This window comes from Canis lupus, chromosome 7, assembly GCF_003254725.2.
Source record: "Canis lupus dingo isolate Sandy chromosome 7, ASM325472v2, whole genome shotgun sequence".
In the NCBI taxonomy this organism is placed as follows: domain Eukaryota; kingdom Metazoa; phylum Chordata; class Mammalia; order Carnivora; family Canidae; genus Canis; species Canis lupus.
In genome coordinates, this window is record NC_064249.1 from 1,065,898 (window position 1) to 1,084,683 (window position 18,786).

Consider the following 18,786-nt stretch of genomic DNA (forward strand, 5'->3'; position numbering starts at 1 on the left):
GTGACTGTCTCTCTCTGGCTTAGGATGGAAAGACGCCAGGAAAGATCGAAGCATCTACCCTGATGGGTTACACCAGGGCTTCTAGAAGGGATTTTGTGGCAGGAGGGGGGGGCAGGAGATTGGGTGTCTCTGTGCCTTGTGCAGGCGGCATGATGGATGAGCCGTGGAAAGCCCTCGGATGAAACATGCCAGACCCGCTGCAATAGTATCCCTCCCAACAGCCCAGAATTATATTTCCCTGAAGACACCCTCAATCGTGCTCTGGATTTATACGTGGGTGGCCACCTGCCGGAGCCGCCTCAGTGCTCCCAGAGGTCTGGGTACAGATGCGCAGCAAAGGAAGGTGCAGAGGGGAAGAGGGGACCAAGGGAGGTCTGAACCCCCTTCCCAAGGGCCTTGGCACTTCAAGGAAAGGGAAGGGGTCCTTTAAGGGTTGCCCGGCTGTGCAGGTCCTGCTCCCCCCACCCAGCTGCCAGGTTCAATCTGGGCACACGGGGAACGTTTATTTTCTCTCTCTGTCAAGAAGAGGCTGCGCCCCCGGGTTCCCCCTCACAGACCAAGGGGGTGGGTGGGAATCACGCTCCCCTTCGTGTGCCTGTAGACAACGGGATACAATAGCAGGGCCCGAGGCCCACGCAGACCCCGCAACATCCCCACAGGATGGAGAAGCCCCGACCCCGCCGCCCTGCTCTCCTGGCTCCCCGGCCCTCGGCCAGCCTCTGCATTTTTGTATCTTTTTCTCATTGCGTGGCCCCCTTGTCTTTAAAAGGCTAAATGCTCGGTACTAAATTTGGTCACACAGAGCTCCAAGATTCCCTGGAATGTCCTCAAGTTTCAAACAGCTCTGACAGCGAGGCCGGCCCGCCCCTGCGTGGGGATTGGCTCGTGCCCTCCCGGCCCTCGGTCGTCGAGCCCTATTGGCCGCTGGGTCCCCCGCCAGGGTCCCCTCCCGGGTCCCCTCCCGGCTCCCGAGCCAGCCTGCAGTTACTACTTGGGCACCGGTGGCACCGCAGGGCAGGCCGGAGGAGCCCGTACTCGACCAGCCGGGGGTCTGCTCCCAAGCCCATCGGCTCCACCCGGACCAGCCGGTGCCCCGCGGCCCTCCAGGCCCCCCCTTCCCCGCGGCCCTCCAGGCCCCCCGCGGCCCCGCATCAGCCGAGATGTCTAAGGTGGCCAAGTACCGCCGGCAGGTGAGCGAGGACCCCGACATCGACAGCCTGCTGTCCACGCTGTCCCCCGAGGAGATGGAGGAGCTGGAGAAGGAGCTGGACGCAGCGGACCCGGACGGGAGCATCCCTGTGGGGCTGCGGCAGAGAAACCAGACGGAGAAGCCGGCCACGGGCGTGTACAACCGGGAGGCTATGCTCAACTTCTGCGAGAAGGAGACCAAGAAACTTATTCAGAGGGAGCTGTCCGTGGACGTGAGTGAGCGGCTGCGGGAGGGGAGGGGCGGCCGGGGGCCGGGGGCTCCGGGGGGACCCCACCCCACGCCCACGACGCCTCTGGCAAAGACGTCAGGCTGCCCGCTGGCGCCTGCTGAACGGCAGGGTGAGCCCCCCCGCAGAGCCGGCGGGTTGGCGGCCTCAGCATCCCGCCTGGAGCGGGACCTGGAGAAGGGCCTCGAGGCTCCTGGTCAGGCTGACCCCGTCCTCCTCCCCCAGCGCTTCCCCCTCCGCGTGCATCTCACCCCTTGCGCGTCTCGGGGGCAGGTGGGGGCCGAGGGTGGCATGATGCTCGCAGGTCTTGGCGGCCACCCCAGGGAGGACAGCCGGCCCTCGGCCGTGCGGGCAGCTGCAGCACACGGACCGTCGGAGGAGGCCCGGGGCAGGTGGGCTTGCCAAAGGGGGCGACGGGTGTCAGGGCTCCGTGAGGCGGAAATGCGCCCTAAGCTGCCGGCCTCAGCTTCCCTGCTGGGGAAGTTGGGGTTTGCACTTCCTGGGGAGCATCCCCTCCGCCCTTTGATACCGAGCCCTTTGGCAAGCCAGCCCGGCCCCTCAGCTAGGGTTAAAGATCCTCGCCAGCAGGGTTTTGCCCCAGGAGGGCACAGAGGAGGGGCGAGGCCGAGGAGCCCGTTCTGGAAACCTCTGCCCACAGGAGGCGGGGCTGAAGAACGTTTTCTGCTTTCCTGAGTTGGGCTGGAGGGGTTCCTTTCCCACCATGTGTTCATCTGCGGGTTTTCGTGGGGCAGCCTTGCCTGCCCCCCAAGTGTGAGCCGTAGAGCCCCTTGTCCCGGCGCAGGCTCAGCGGGGAGGCCGTCCCGAGCGTTCGTGCCGGCTCCTCTACTCAGCAGGGACCGGCCACGACTCTTACCTTGTCCCTCCCGGGGATTCTCACATCAGATAGTTCAGCCTGGACTCTCGTCCTTTGTTCCACTTCTGCGGAGACCAAGGCCCAGAGCGTCCGGTGACGCGTCCATTCCCACAGAGGAAGAGAGAGGCCAGCGTCGCCCTGGAACCCCTGTGACCTGCCCAGCCGGGTAGGAGATGGGGCGGCACAGGTCGCTGAGCCTGTCCGCTGGAGGATGGGAGGTGGGGCGCCTGGGGCCGTGTGTGCCGCCCTGACCCCCCCGGCCCGTGTTTAAGGCTTCACCAAGGAGTTGAAAGTGAGGGGAGTGGGAAGGCTCGGAAATTCGTTACCCCGTGGGCAAGGTGAGTGCCCAGGACGTGGCATGGACACCGATGAACAAATCTAGAAGGTGGAGAGGACACAGGGGGCTCGCGGCCAGGACCTGCGGCTTCGAGGCAGCCATCAGGACATGTGGGGGGGCCCCCAATGCACCTGAGGCCTCGGCCTCCCTGCAGGCGCCCCACTGCGGCCCCGACTCTCAGTCTAGAGCCCGGCCCTCCTCTTCCCTACTGCTGGTCCCGGCCTGTGCCCAGGGGCGTCTGGTGGGCAGAAAGACCCTCCTGAGGCTGAAGGCAAACGCAAAGCATCCTTAATCCCCAGCAGATGCTTAAGCCAAGGGGACTGTGGGGACCGTGGGGACCTGACTCTCGTGCTTCTGGAAACTGAATTCTCTAAAGGCCTTGTCCTCTGCCGACTGAACCCGGGTGAGCCTCGCCTGCCCGCGCCGCCGCCCCCACCCCGCCGGGGCGCACTTGGTTCTGCCCACGGAGCCGCGCCAGGGCAGGGGGGGTGGGCACGGGTGAGCGTCCTTGGTGTGGGAAGACGGCCTCAGGGCCGCCCCTGCCCTGTCCCGACAGGCTGTCCCCTCCCTTCCCCATCCAGCCGGAGGGCAGGTGGGGGCAGCGAGGCGGGAGGTCAGGGCCACGACCGAGCCACCAACCTCATCTCTGGAATCTGGGTGAATGGCAGGATGCCCGCTGCCCCTCCCGTTGGTGAGCTGGGGTCGCTGGGGGCGAGGCCCGCCTTCCTCTGCGTCCCCATGCAAGCTACTTGGTGACTCGCCCCCTCGGCCACAAGGTACCCAGCCCGGGATTGTCGCGGCAATGGGGGGACAACGGCGCGAGGCAATGGCCTTGGCACATAATAAACACGCCCTACATGGAGGCCGTGAAAGGACCACTTGTTTCTCCGCCTGCCCAGCCCTCCCTCCTCCGTCAGTCCGTGCAGAGGGCTGAGCAGCCAAGCCCGCCACTCAAGGCGGGGCCGGGATGGGCAGCAGCTCCAGGAGGGGCTCCAGGCTGGGCGGCTGCAGCTCCCACTGACAGGGGCCTTTGCTCCCTGCTTGGACCCGGGGCGTAGACCGGCTCTAGGAAGTGTAGCCAGATGAGCGTATACTGAGAACCTTCTAGATGCACGTGCTCACCCCTTCCTTTATTTAAGCCTCCCCCTTGTTGGGAGATGGGTGTTCTAATCCCCATGGCACAGAGCAGGAAACTGAGGCCCAGAGAAGCTGAGTAACTGCCCTAGGCTCATGCAGCATCCCGCGTGAAGCCAGCTGGGCTTCGAGGACGCTGCTTCCTCCTCCCTGCCTCCGAGCGTGCAAACCAGGGCAGCAACCCGGGCCCGTCCTGAAGAGCTGATCATCCAGTTAGGATCACAAGACACACACGAGCAGAACCACCGCAGAGCTGGGACAGGCTCAGGCGCCGTCCCAGGAGCAGCGGGCGCCCACGGGGTCTCGCTGGCCGAGCCGTCATCCTGCCCCCAGGACCAGGAGCATCCATATGAGGACCACGGGTGGACAGGTGGGGCGATGGTATTGGGGCATACTCTTAAAGTTAGCCTTGCCTTTTAGACACAAATACTGAAATATTTATGGGGAAAAGTGATAGGATGAGGGGATTTGCTTTAGCACAAGGTGGACACGGGGACTGAGGAGGGAGATGGATGAGATGGGATTGCCTGCCCCTGACAGCTGTTGAGGCTGGAGGATGGGTGTGCCCGCATCCCCATCTCACGGTTCTCTCTCCTTTTGTGCATATGCTTGACGTTTCCCACAACAACGTGTTGGGCTGTTTCTTTTAGACAGAAACTGAGAGTGGAAGGCAGGCCCAGTTTGGGTCCTAGGCTCTGGTTTCTCTGGGGGGTTGGGAGGGCCCCAAGATTCATATTCCAGCTACCGTGCCAGGTGGGTGTCGAGGGTGGAAGGGGCGTCAGGTGGCTTCTCTGTCAGTGGCGAGAACACTCCGGGGCCGGCCTGGGTTGGTTTGTCCCATCCCTCATGACTATTTCTCCCCCCTACTCACCCCCGTGCTTCCTCCGGGTCACAGGTGCCACTCCTGACTGCCGGGCAAGGTCGGCCCCGTGTCTGGTCTGAGCGCTCCCGTGCCCCTCGGCACCAACCCACCCCGTTTTCTTGCCTCCCTCCCTCGCCAGCCTGTGTGATTCTGCAGGACAAGCGCTGACCTGGGGCCTGGCCCAAGGTGGGGCCTCCGCCTTCTGTTTGTTGAATGAAAGTTAGGAGTGGGAGCTGGGGCTCAGCAGGACTGACCCCTGGCTTCCCTCTCTCCCTTTGAAGGAGCAGCCCTATCAGCCTGGGCCCCCTGGGGACTCTCCTTTTGCTCAGGTGGAAGACAAAGCCCCTGGGCAGGTGTGTGGCTAACAGTTCAGTGAAACCCTTGTGCGTGGCTCAGGTTTCAGGAACCTGATCCCAGCAGGTCAACTCGTGTGTTCTCTTTCCTTCCCAAGTGGGAAAGAAAATCTGCAGCCTGCCTCCCCTGTCCTTCTCCCTGGCATTACCAGGGGCCGGGATTAGCACCTCCACGCAGCCAGCAGCAGGCGCAGCTGAACCAGGGGCGGAGGAAGCTCTTTGAGGTTCTCCCTTGAGGGGCTAACCAGAAGCACCCCACGAGCCGGTCGCCCAGCCTCCTGACCTGCCCCTCGGGCCTCGGGCTCACGCAGCCGCTCCCCTCCCTACCCAGGCTCCATTCGTGGCCCAGTGTCCACGGCCCCTCTGCAGGGACGGGGATGCAGGGGTGGCCCGAGGCCGGCAGCGTGAGCCCTCAGTTTGCCCTTTGCAGAGGGCTGGGCCCTATCAGGAGTGCACTGGGCAGCACGACTCAACTATTAAGGAGATTAACCCCGACTGGTACACACCCGAAATAGCCCTGGAGGCTGGGGTGGAGAGGGCAGCAGAGGTGATGGGGCCTGTGGACCTGGGGAGGCAACAGCAGGCAGCCAGTGAGGGTTAGACAAGTTGAAAATCTCTCCCGGGAGGTAGAAGGTGCCTCCTTCCAGAGTTTGAAAATGCAGCTCCGCGATCTCTTAAACAAGTGGTAGGATCCACAGGTGCTTGTTTTCATTGTTGTTCTTGCTCCTGTTTTATACGTTTTCCTCTGTGCTTGTGCGGCGTTGGATTCGATGGACTGTAAGCCCCGAGGCCCCAGCACCCGCTCGCACGTTGGCGCCACCCGTCCCCTGTGCCCGCGGGGTTGAGCTTGGGCAGAGGGAGCGTGGATGAGCCTGGCAGGAGGGGGCAGGGCACACAGGGCCGAGGAGGAGATGCAGAAATGAAGCGGCCCCCGGGGGGGCAGGGGGTGCGATGGTGGACCGGGGTATGAGCCCACGGAGCAAGGGGAGATTTCTCCTGGCGTCTGGCGGGCTGGGGGCTCCCGGGTGTCCGCGCCGAGGCGGGGAGAGCCTATGTGAGCAGACACCTGGGCTGGAGTCAGGTCCTCATCCCACCCGGCTCCCCTCCCCCAGCCTCTCCTTCCACCCAAGGGACGCAGTACCTGTCTCAGACATGCCCGCCAACGGCCAGGTGGGGAGCTAGAGCATCCTGCACCGACCCTTCCAGACCTTTCCAGGTCGGGCCGTGACCTCTCGTTTATCAGACCTCTTGGGGCATAACCGGCAAAGAAGGGGTCTGGACTTGAGTATCCGTTCCCTCCGGGCTCCCTTCGCCCCGGGCAGGGTGGGGAACAGAAAGCCCGCGGGTGTTGGAAGCTTGCAGGGCCAGGTCTCAACCTGCTCGTGCGCCTGCCGGGGCCCTGGGCCAGCGGCGCTGCCACTGCTCTCTGGTCACTGAGCTTCCAGGAGGAAGACGGCAGCGCCTCCAAGGCTGTGGCGAGGACGAGGTTGGCCGAGGCGCATCGTGGGCGCTCCCCTCCCCTAAACCCTTCAGACTGTATACCTGTGGAGATGCCAAATCGACCTTTTGGGTTTGTTTGTTCATCTTTAAGAGATCAAGAGACAATCTGTCAGCAGGAGTGAGGAAATGGCAGAAAGGGAGGCAGAGAGGCAGGCAGCTAGCTTCAGGGAAAGGCAGTGGGTTTAGTTACTTCCTGCCTGGCCCCTTTCTCTTGATTTCTTTTTTTTTTAAGACTTTTTAAAAAATTATTTGAGAGAGAGAAAACATGAGCATGAAAGAGAACGAGCAGGAGCAAGGGGGAGGGTAGACGGAAAACAGACTCCCCACTGAGCAGGGAGCCTGATGTGGGGCTTGATCCCAGGATCCCAGGCCCCTAGGACCGTGACCTGAGCGACTCCAGGCCCCTAGGACCTTGATGTGAGCGACCCCGGGCCCCTAGGACTGTGACCTGAGCGACCCCGGGCCCCTAGGACCTTGACGTGAGCGACCCTGGGCCCCTAGGACTGTGACCTGAGCGATCCTGGCCCTCTAGGACTGTGACGTGAGCCGAAGGCAGATGCCTCACTGACTGAGCCACCCCGGCGCCCCCTTGCCTTGATTCCTCTGAGCCCACTTTATTTTACGCCCCAGGCTCTAGTGGCCCCCTGGGTGGCTGAGTTGGAAACACGGAGTAGGAGCTAAAGGGAGATGGAGGGGAGGTTCAGGACTGGTGAATTCTCCTTGTCTGCAGCTTCCACGAGCTCAGAAAAGCCTAGGCCACTTCGGACAAATTTGGCTCCACCTGTCCCTGGGGTCGGCTGTAGGGACAGCCAGCGGGGTTGGCGGGATGCTACTCAGGGCAGCCAGGCCTCCCGCTCCCTCACACCCCCACCCCTCACCTGTCCTCCCCCACGAAGGACCCACGGGCTCTGCAAGTGGTCACGTCCTCGGCCCTGACTTCTGGATCAGGCCAGCGGGGCCAGCAGAGCCAGGTGGAGCATCCCATGGGCAGACCTTCCGGGGAAGCTCTGGGTGTGGAATGTATGGAGTCAGCACACAGCATAGGGTCTTCACAGACCAGCTGGACTTGGGTTCAGATCCTGCTCTGCTGGTTGCCGGCTGCAGGACCGGAACAAATCGCTTTACCTCTCTGAGCCTGAGTTTCCCCATCTTTAAAATGGAAATAACACCTAGTCATAGGTTAGCTGTGAGGTTTTAGCAAAATCTTATAAATCATATGCATAAAGCAGGTGGCGAGCGCGGGGTTGGAAGCCCAGTAGTGAGGGCCCCTACATGTGACTTCCTCCCTTCCTTCACTGCTCTCCCCTCCACCCGTTCCTGTTCTCAGCATTCTTTTCATAGGCAGGATTTAGGAAATATGTTTTATATCTACAAGGAGGGAGGAGGACTCCATTAGATCATTAATCCTTCGACTATTAGGAGTTTCTATTATACGAGGTACTTTCCGAATGCTGGCACAGGGCACTGAACAAGACAGACGAGGTCCTTGCCCTCATGGTGCTTCTATTCTTATGGGTGAGCCGGAGAACCCGTTTACCTAAATAGATCGCATATGACATATGCACATCATGTATGACACACATGCTACATACATGTAAAGGGAAGAATGCACTTCCAGGAAAGGGTCTATGATGATTTCCTGTAAGGTGGTCAGGGAAGACCTCGCCCAAGAAGTGACAAAGGAGCCGGCCAACAGGAAGGTCTGGGGGAAGCTTTCCAGGCAGAGGGAACAGCAAGCAGAAAGGCCCGGGTAGGGGAGCAGGTTTAGTGTGTCCGAGGAAACGCCAGGCCGGTGTAACAGGAGCAGGGTGCGCGAGGGGCGGGTGGGGGGGGGTGGAAGAGATAAGGTCCCAGAAGTAAGCGGGATTCAGATAATGAAGGGACCTTATGGCTCAGCAGAGGGAGTTTTTATTCCAAGTGCGGCGAGATGTCACCGGAGGGTTTTGAGCAGGGGAGAGAGGTGACGCGATCGAGGTTCCTAAAAGGATCCATCGCTGTGCCGTCTCTCAGATGAGTAGACGTAGGAGGGCAAGACGGGGGGAGAAGGGAGACCAGCTGGAAGGGTACGAGGGTATGAAGCTCCGGCAAGAGGCCACGGGGCCAGATCTAGGGAACACCCGGAAGGTAGCGGCACGGACGGGAGTGTGGACTCACGGGGGAAGAGCGTGGGCGCGGCCGGGCCTGCCTCAGCTACCCGCTAGGTTTGAGGCCGTTCGCTGAAGCAGGCACAGCAGAAGAGGACTGGTTTTGAGGAGATCAAGAGCTCTGGTCTGAACAGGTTACGTTTGTGGTGCTTGGGGGACGTCCGAGAGCAAGTGTTGGGCGCACCGGCACGTGCAGGCCTGGAGCTCCGCGTGCAGCCCCAGAGCCGCTCGTGTGTAGGCGATCCTTAAAACCGCGAGCCTGGAAGAGCTCCCGTGGGGAAGCCGGAGGAGAAGAGCAGAGGCCCGGGCCCAGGCCCTCCGTTCCCCCATCGTCAGGCACTGGGAGCCGAGACGGGGCCAGCGAGGAGGGAGGCAGGTGGGGGGACGCTCGGAGCCGCTTCACAGGAGCAAGTGGCCCGGGCTGAAGCCGGGAGGCTTACAAGCTGTCACCGTCGTCAGAGGTTAAATGTCGGGTCACAAGAAAAATGCTCAGTGCTCCGTGGGTGAGGTCGAGAAAACACGGAAACACTTCGGGATCCGAGCTCCGGCCCGCGAACCGTCCCCAGACAACAGCCAGCTCCGAGCTGCTCGGAAATCCAGCAGATTTTCACCTCGGGTGCAGCCATCTTCTGTCCCTGGGGCCACCCGTGCCCAGGGAGCAGGGGGGAGCACTCGGGGCCTCCCCGGGCCGCGGCTGAGGCTGGCCCACGCGGGCGGGGTGCGCGAGGCGGGCGGGGGGCACCGGGCCGTGGGGCGGACTGTGTGCTCGCTGCAAGCCTCCGACGAGCACTAATTCTTTAAAAATTAAAATTTTGATTTTAATTTTTAAAAATTTAAAAAGGATTTTATTTATTCGACAGAGACAGAAAGGGAGTACATGCAGGGGGAGAGGGGGAAGGAGGGGGCCCGCCGAGCAGGGGACCCGACGTGGAGCTTTAATGCCTTTCCCGTGTCTCCTTTTGTGCTTGACGATAATGGATTTTTTTCCAACACTTTGTGTTTGTTGAAATATAAAACACGCACAGAAAAGCGTCCAAAACACAACTGTAGAGCTCCATGACTCTCCCAGCGGGAGCCCGGAGGAGAGCAGGACCCCCGCCCCCCCTCCCGAGGCCTGTGCTCCCGGGAGCCCCTCCGCCTCCCACCCTGTAGGCGAGTCCCACGGCTTTCAAGTGTTGCGTGTGTCTGTACCGCACTCGCATCGCTTACATACGCAGCACGTGTTCGTGCACATTATTCACGTATATGACGCGCATGGATGCGATCGCACAGTACGGGGTCTTTCCTGTTCTGCTGCGTTCACTCCGCTTTGTGTGGGTGACACTCATCCGTCGGTCGCCGCAGCCTTTCTGTCGCTGTCTCTGTGCAGGGGCCGCGAGCCCAACGGGCCGCGCTCTGTGTCCGCGGTCACTGGAAGGGCAGGGATGTCTGGGTCGCGGACAGTTTGGGGCTCCGGCACCTCTTGGTGCCCCTGTGACTGCGCTGGTGCCGGGAACACACCTGGGGCTGGAATTGCTGCGTCACGGAAACCGCGGGAGCTTTGGCTTCTTCTCCGCCCTGAGGGATGAGGATTCGGAGCAGGGAGCCCCAAGCCGGGCCCAGTGCCCCCCGGCACCCGGCCCAAGGGCGCCTCTGGGAGCAGCCAGCTGCTGGGGAGCCTTGGCCCCCACTCGGGATCTGCCCCTCGGGGCAGCGGTGGCTCAGCCCGGTGGGCACCTCGGGCACAGCCTCGGGGTCTGCGGCTGACCCGCATCCCGGAGCAGGGAGCCCGCCTCTCCCGGGTCACCGAAGAGCTGTCCCTCCTCCTGTCCCGGCCTGTGCTCCCCGTGTCCTCAGAGGCTGGCTCCTCTAAGCATCTGTCCTCTCTCAGCCTCTCCCTCCCTCCCTCACCCCTGTCTCCCTCCTCCCTCCCTCCCCCTTCCCTCCCCCATCTCTCTCCCTCTCTCCCTCCCTCCCTCCCTCCCCACCCTCCTCCGTCCTTCCCCATGCCCCTCCATCTCCCTCCCTCCCTACCCCATTCCCTCTCCACCCTCCTCTCTCTGCCTCCCTCTCTCTGTCACCCCCCTCTGCCTCCCCCTTCCTCCCCTCCTCTCCCCCTCCTTTCCTCCCTCCCTCCCCTCCCTCCCTCTCTCTGCCTCCCTCTCTGTCACCCCCCTCCTCCCCCCTCCCCTCCACCCTCCCTCCTTCCTACCCTCCCTCCCCCCTCCTCCCTCCTCCCCCCTCCTTCCCTCTTCAACATTCCTTCCTCTGGGCTTTCTCTGTCCAGTTCTCACCTTCTCTCTTTCCCTTCGCGGCAGCCATCGAGCTGCAGGGAGTCCTGTCTACAGGGACTCTCACCTGGGCCCAGGAGCTGGGAGGTGTCGGGGCCCCAGGGCCCCGGGTCCCTTAGCCGGGGGTGCTTTCTCAGTTCTCCCGCCATTACCTTGTGGTATCAGCCACTTGCTCCTTCTCAAAATACTCACCCCTCTCGGTGCCAAGACACCACACTCATCACCTGTCACCTGGCTCTCTTGTCCCTCCCGCTGTTCCTTCCTCATCTCATCTGAGGGCGGCTCTTCCTCCGACGCCTCGGGATGTGGTTTCTCAGGGCCCCGGGCTCCCTATGCCGCCACGTGGGTACCCTCGTCCAACCCCACGGTCCAGCTACCAGCCGTGTGCTCTCTCTCCATCTCTGGCCTAGATCTCTGTTTTGAGTTCTAGATCATTCACTTGCCTCTTGGACTCCTCAAGTGTCTCAGATTCAACTCGTCTAAAAATAAATTAATCATAGTCACCTCACCCCACCCCTCAGCCTGCTGTCGCCCCTGCATTCTACACTTGGGTGAATGGAGGCACACCTGGGGCGGAACCCTGGGGACTCTCCTGCTCTAACCCCTCGCAGGGCTCGCAGCTCTCACGGTGACGCGGTCCCATCCAGGGACCCGTGCCACCTCTCCTGATGCTCCCCCTCCTCCCTGTCGCTGTTTTGCTGTCACCCATATCGCTTATCAGCCGCAGCATGCCGTGACCTCCCACCCGATCTGTCTCTCTTCTCACCCCGTTGCAATCCATCCCCCCCACAGCTGCCAGTGTCTTATTATAAAATGGAATCATGACCTCGACACTCTGCTGCGTAAAAGCCTTCATTGCTCAACATAGCCTCCATGATCAAATTCACACTCCTCAGTCCGGCTTAGGAGGCCCTTGGCAGCCCAGCGCCGCCCTATCTCTGGAGCTACTAATGCTCTTCTCCTTGACTTTTACCCTTTGCTACAGTCACACTTGAGCACGGGTTCTCCAGTGGGGCCACGCTTCGTCTTGCGTCCTCTGCCTCTGCACACGCCGCCACCTCTGGGATGCCGGCCCCACCTGGGCCTCACCCATCGGGATCCTTTCAAGGCTCAGCTCAGGTGACAGCTTCCTAGGTCCCCGATCCCTCAACCCCTCCTGGGGTGTGTGCTCAAAGCACCACCTGTCTGCAGCCCCTGTCACCTTCCGCAGCACACGCACACCTAACACACTGTCTCGGCGTGTCTGTTTCTGTGCCTCCTTCCCGTGGCTTCTTGGGAGCCAGGCCTGACTCTTCCTCGTCTCCGTGTCCCCAGCAGCGAGCAGAGCGCCAGGCTCAATAAATGTTGAGGGAATGGAGGACGAATAGTTTACAAATGCCGTTCTTGTCATACTTGATCGAATCTGCAGGAGTTCTGAATTCATCTAAATTCTTCTGAGACAATTTGAAAATATGATTTTGGGGGCACCTGGCTAGCTTGGTTGGTAGAGCAGGCAACTCTGGACAGTGGGTCATGAGTTCAAGCCCCACGTTGGGCATAGAGCTTACTTAAAGGAAGTAATAGTAAAAAAGAAAATATGATTTTTATGTCCAGATCCTCAAACTGAAGACAACTTGGCAGTGATTCTTTTTTTCCCAGTTTCTGTAAACAACCAATTAAGTCAGCCCAGAAGTTTACACTCTGGAATCTGCATCGTTGGGATGGGTCATTGCCATATTTCCCTTTCAGTTTGTTCTGGACAGAATGAGCCTCGAGGACTCATTTTTTAACTTTTTCCATTTTTTCTTCCATGTTCTCCTCTTTCCCAGCTCTCTAGGGACCTGAGATTGTAGGCTGACATTTTTCACTCGACCCAATCAAATTCGCCCATGATCTCTGGGGCCACAGATATACCCTAAAGAGGACAGTAATAATTTGTTCTGTATACAGCCAGCCCGAGGCCAGCAGCTCCCATTTGCTGAGTGCTTCCCTAGGATGTCTGGAGAAGTTCAGCCACTTTGCCTCTAGATCTAGAAAAAGTAATATGGCTTCTCTAGAGAACTTAAGAGGATGACCTCTTTGGGCCCCACACATACACCAGGAGAGCTGTCCTGGGATACAGAGCACCCACCCTTTTGGGATATGTGGGTACGATGACCCAGAAGGTCTGGACATACCAGTCCTGTTAGGTCCTCGTAGACAAACAATCAGCTCTTCCCAGCCAGGGCTCTACAAGAGAACTCAGCCCTACAGGAAATTACTGAAGTGATTATTTCCTCAATTCTCCCAAAGATGCAAAATAGCAGGTCCCATTCTGGATATACAGGACAGACACTAATCCATTACTCACAACCATGCCTTCAGGCATCGAGGACTTCCATTTTCTCCTGGAACCCCGGCTGGCTGATGGAGGATGACATCGAGCCATCTTGCTTGTATCAAGTTTCCCCAAGATGCATCATGTCAACTGCTCCAACGGGAGCGTCTCTGGCACTTGCTGCTGACTGGTGACCTACCTGTTCCCTGGTCCTTTACTGCACTGACAAACATAGTGTATTTGAAATCACCAAGAAAATGCTTAATAATGACGTCAGAGTACTGAAGACTCGGGAGGGCAAGGAGATGCCCCCCACCCCGCCCCGCCATCTATAATCCTTATCTTAAAGGTGGAAATAGCAGGTGGTACATAAGCATGGAGGTGCTATTTCTAGATGTACTGTTTTTTAAAGATTTTATTTATTTATTTGACAGAGAGAGAGAGAGAGAGAGTGCATGGGCAGAGGGAGGGGCAGAGGGAGAAGCAGACCCTCCACTGAGCAGGGAGCCTGATACGGGGCTCAATGTGGGGCCTGCTCCCAGGACCCCGAGATCACGACCCGAGCTGAAGGCGCCGATGCTCACCACTGAGCCCCCCAGACACCTCCAGATGTACTTTCTTCAAACAGTAGCCTCTAATCACCGGATTCCCCACTACTGGGAAGCAGGGCCTTCCTGTGAAGTGTTTGCAAGCGGAAATGGCACAAAGAAGCTCCTGCCACTGATTTATATGGAAATTGTTCTGAGCATTCCCAGACCCCAAAAGGCTTTTCTGATACCTTAGGACATGTCTTGCTGACGGATGCAGGGACAGGTGGACGGATGTGGAGCCCAGGGGGAGCAAGGGGCCGCAGACACAGTTGGGAGCCCTGGCCGCTGGAGGTGGTGGTGTGAGTGTGGTTGGGGGGGGTCCCCCTCGCTCTGCCCCAGGCCGCCCCCACCAGCTGGCGCGGCTGCTATTTCTGCTTTCCCCCTTTCCTCCTAGAAGCGAGGATGACTTCAGCTTCCTTTCAGTTGGGAAAACAGGCAGTAGCATCAGTCTCCTGAAAGCAAAGAGGCACAGGGCCAGCTTCCGAAAAGCAAGGGCGACCTGCAGAGTGAACAAGGCTCATTATAGCCAACCTGCCAAACATGGGGGAAATAGCACCGATTCCTCTTCATTAGCTCCAGGGAGCAGCCACCGTCAGGTTTGGGAGCACATGCGTCTGTGTGCACGTCCCCCTGTGGCTGAGCCGCTGTGTTCACTCACACACAGTCACACAAATTGTGTTTCCTGCTTTTTTTCTTATCAGAGTGCAGTCACTGTCCCACGTCACTGAAAATTCTTCCCACACATCATTTCAGTGGATGTCAGCATTAAACCTTAGTGCATCGTATGGCCTGCTTGGGCCCTATGTCTATATTTGGACATTTACATGGTTTCTAATAAATGTATTTTCCAAGGGCCCACACAGATCCCAGAGCACAGGCTCCTTCCCTGGCCTCTGGCACCCATCCCCAGAGAGGTGGGGCCGGCCAAACGGGATGATAAATAGAATGGGTAGCAGGCCGTCCGGCTGGGACTCACGGCCAGCTGGGGAAGCAAAACCCTGAAGGGAGGGGAAGACTCACCGGGCGCTGGAGAGGAAGGCACCGGTGGTCACTCTCAGGACACACTCCACAGCCCAGGCCAACACGAGGCCACACGCGCTGTTTTCTAGGGGATCAAGTTCCTGATGTTGGCGCACCTGCCAAACAGGGTGAACCACCTCCCCCTCACCGAGGCTCCCGGGAATGGGTCAGCGGGTTGTGCCTCGGAGGGAACACGTGTGCCTGGCTTCCTGCTGTCCTGGGAGGAAGAACTTGTTACCACTTAAAGAGAGGATCAAGGCTCCAGCCTTGGAAGATTCCAGATCTTAGGGAGGATGTCAAGACGGGAAGCTCAGTTAGTCCGGCCCCCGCTTGCAGGGGGCCCTGCCCCAAGCGGTGCAGGTGCACGCACCACAGCTGCCACCCAGGCCTGGGCGTGAGGCATCCTTCTCCTTCCCGAGAGGAGGAGGAGAGCGCCTTACACCAGGGGCCTGCAGGTAGGCCCTGCACCGCTTCCCCACCTCGGGCTCCCTTAATCCCCGCCGCCTGCCTCCCTCCGCAGGCTTTACCTGCTCGACAGGTGGAGAAACTCAGAGGTTACCCAGCTGCTGAGCAAGGAACTCTTTCTTCTAACTTCAGGTGCCAACAAACTGCGTAACTTAGGGGAAAAATATCGGTCTCTTGGGCTTTCCTGTTGGACTCCGCTTGAACAAGAGATACATTTGCTCATTCATGGACAAAACATCCCCAGTGCACCCATTTCTGGGGTCAGCTCAGTCCTGGTGGCCACCTTGGCGCTTGTCACTGCGCGGCATCCTGCAAACACTGTGCTGTCGCAGGTGGGCACTGGCCTCCCTGCCCTCAGAGAAGCCCCGGGGCACAGCTGGCAGGAAACGCTCCTGGCTGTTCTGGGGTGACTCCTCCTCCCATCCTGCAGGACCCTTGCCCTCTGGCTCCCTGAGCCCTTCTCCCTAACACAGACCCCAAAGACTCACTCACCTAGCTTCTCTCTCCTCTTCCAGATTGCCGCTCCCCTTCTCCCTTGAGGTCCTTCTCCCCCAGCCTGGCTGTGGAAGAGGTTGTGGTCTTCCCAGCTTGTCTCTGCCTAATGACACTGGAGCCAGCCACACAAACCCTTTATTATTTAGGGGTTTTCATATTGCTCATCATACATGGAAATAAACAGAGGAAAATACATCAGGCCCAAATGGGAAGAGACCATCATTCCGGATCTGAACTGCCCGATATGATACCTCTTGCTCCGTGCGGGGTCACGCACTGATACGGGGCCAGTCAGGAACGGAATGTGCCAGAAGTGTGAAAAGTACATCAGATTTTAGATTGAGCAAGAAGGAAGGAATGTAAAATCTTATTAATGACTTTATATTGATTATATATTGAAAAGATACACGTTTTCAGAACATTAAGTTAGTTTCACTTGTTTCTTTTTACTTTAGAACGTTTAAAATTGATTATATAGCTCACGTTATATTTCGGCTGGATGGTGCCCGTCTACAATGCAGTGGTTCCAACTGTGGTATCCGGCATACAGGTTTTTTGGGGTTTTTTTGTTTGTTTTCCTTTTTACACTTTGATTTCTTTATTTGTTATCCTTTAGAAAGTAAAACAAGGGGTGCCTGGGGGGCTCAGTGGTCAAGCATCTGCCTTCGGCTCAGGGCGTGACCCCGGGGTCCTGGGATCAAGTCTCGCATTGGGCTCCACAGGGAGCCTGCTTCTCCCTCTGCCTGTGTCTCTGCCTCTCTCTTTCTCTGGGTCTCTCGTGAATAAATAAATAAAATCTAAAAAAAAAAAAAAAAAAAGCAAAACAAGATAGTATGTAAAGTGAGATTTTGTTTAGCATAACCCTTCTATCATTGTGTAATTAAGACTAAAATCTCTCTTCATTACCTTAAAATTGCTTTTATTAAGATATTACTCACATGCCACAAAAATTCACCCTTTTAAAGTGTGCGACTCAGGGGCGCTTGGCTGGCTCAGCCGGTGGAGCACGTCACTCTTGATCTCGGGGTTATGAGTTTCAGCCCCACGTTAGGTGTAGAGATTACTTCAAAATAAAATCTCAGGTGTGCCCGGGTGGCTCAGTCAGCTGAGCATCCGACTCTTGATTTCAGCTCAGGTCATGATCTCACGGGGCATGAGCTCGAGCCCCACGTCAGGCCTTGCGCTCAGTGGGAAGTCTGCTTGAGATTCTCTCTCTCCCCCTCTGTCCCTCCCCCACACATTCTCCCTCTCTCAAATAAATAAATCTTTAAAAAAATAGTAAAATAAAAAGTTAAATAATAACAACGTTAATGACAATAAAGTGTGCAATTCAGTAGTTTTTTAGTATATTCATGAAGTTGTGCAGTCAACACCACTACCTAACTCCAGAACATTTTCATCACGCCAGACCCATGAGCAATGACTCGCCAGTTCCTCTCTCCCTGCACAGGCCCTGCATCCACGTATCTACTTTCTGTCTCCATGGTCTTGCTTATTCTGGACATTTTGTAGAAATGGAGTCACACAGTATGTGGTCTTTGGAGCCTGGCTTCTTTCATACGGTATCTTTCAAGATTCATCCGTGTCGTAGCAGCATTCTTTCTCATGGCTGAGTACCATTCCTTCATAGAGGCCACACGTTGGTGATCCACTCAGGAGCTGGTGGGTATTTGGGTGGTTTCCACTTGGTTATTATGAATAACGTTGCTGTGAACGTTTGTGCATAAGTTTTGTGTGGACCTATGCTCACGATTCTCTTGGGTTTATACATAGGCGTCAATTTGCTGGGTCATATGAGAACTCTGTATTTCACTTTTTGAGAAACTGCCAAACTGGTTTTGAAGGCTGCTACACCATTTTGCATTCCCACCAGCAACGTACAGAGTTCCATTTTCTCCAGATCCTCCTTACCACACATTATTGTCTGTTTTTTTAATTATTATTATAGCCAGCCTCGTTGGCCTGAAGTGTATCTCATTATGGTTTTGTTGACCTCAAAGGGTAGGAGTTGTATTTCATTGAATAATGTGCCAGTCTCCATGTCCTATTCTTTTTTTTCTTAAGATTTTATTTATTTATTCAACAGAGATGGAGAGAAAGAGGCAGAGACACAGGCAGAGGGAGAAGCAGGCTCCCTGTGGGGAGCCCAATGCGGGACTCGATCTCGGGACCCTGGGGTCATGCCCTGAGCACCCCCAGGTGCCCCTCCCTGCCCCTATTCTTTAAATCCCTTTCCTCTTCTTGATGATTTTGGTTGTTACTTACACACCTACGACTCCCAAATCCACAGCTCAAGCCCAGATCTCTTTCCTGACCCTAAGATCCTTATTGATGCCCACGTGTTAGGCATTTAAGTTTTGTTGTTGCTGCAACAAGTCATCATCTCAATTCCCATCCTCACCTTCCCCTCCATGGTCCTTGTTGTGGTTATAAGCATCGCCATCTACCTGGTCGGCAAGTCTTGACAATCCTCCCCTCTTCCTGCCGTTCCCTGCCTCTGAATCATGACCTGGAGCCCCAGAAGTGTCTAGAGAATTCATCTCCTCTTCCTTGTGCTCCCTGCTCAGCCATGGTCCAGGATCTCATCACTTCTTGCCTGGGCTTCGTGATAGCCTCTCTTCCCCTCCTGCTTCTCCTGCCCTCAGCTCCCTTCTCCAAACAGCTGCCAGGCCTATCTTTCTCAAACACAAATCTGAGGGCCACTTCTCTCGTCAGGAATCTGTATGCTTCCCCATTGCCCACTGGTGAAGCCACGTCCCGCGGCGGGATGCACAAAGTCTACCGTGGCCCGGCTCAGGGAGCCGTTCTGGTCTCTCTCACCACCGCTCCTCAGCATCCCTCCGGTCACAAAGGACTTCCCAGCCATCCCTGGACGTGGTGTGCTCCAAGAATCACATGCTTTCCCCATCCTGTTCCCTCTGCTGAGGAAGTCCTTCTCTTGTCGCCCGCGCCCAAGTGACCTCCTCTGAAGCCGTGCCCTCACCTCCTCCAGGCTCTCGCCTCCCACTGT

The 18,786-nt window shown here is 57.7% G+C and overlaps 1 protein-coding gene and 1 long non-coding RNA gene across 2 annotated transcripts in view; one reads left to right on the forward strand and one right to left on the reverse strand.

The window, feature by feature from the left end:
• Positions 1 to 944: 944 nt before the first annotated feature.
• The window catches only part of LMOD1 (leiomodin 1), a 33,961-nt gene continuing 16,119 nt past the window's right edge, over positions 945 to 18,786 (forward strand). Inside the window, exon 1 of the mRNA XM_025458550.3 lies at positions 945 to 1,421. Coding sequence (XP_025314335.3) covers positions 1,161 to 1,421 — 261 coding nt within the window. The 5' untranslated portion in view covers positions 945 to 1,160. The remainder of the gene's footprint in view (positions 1,422 to 18,786) is intronic.
• Positions 13,604 to 16,551, reverse strand: LOC112667071 (uncharacterized). The gene is made up of 3 exons (XR_003141033.3): positions 14,817 to 16,551; positions 13,985 to 14,295; positions 13,604 to 13,880 (listed from the first exon to the last, which is right to left on the reverse strand). It is a non-coding gene; the product is annotated as an uncharacterized LOC112667071 (long non-coding RNA).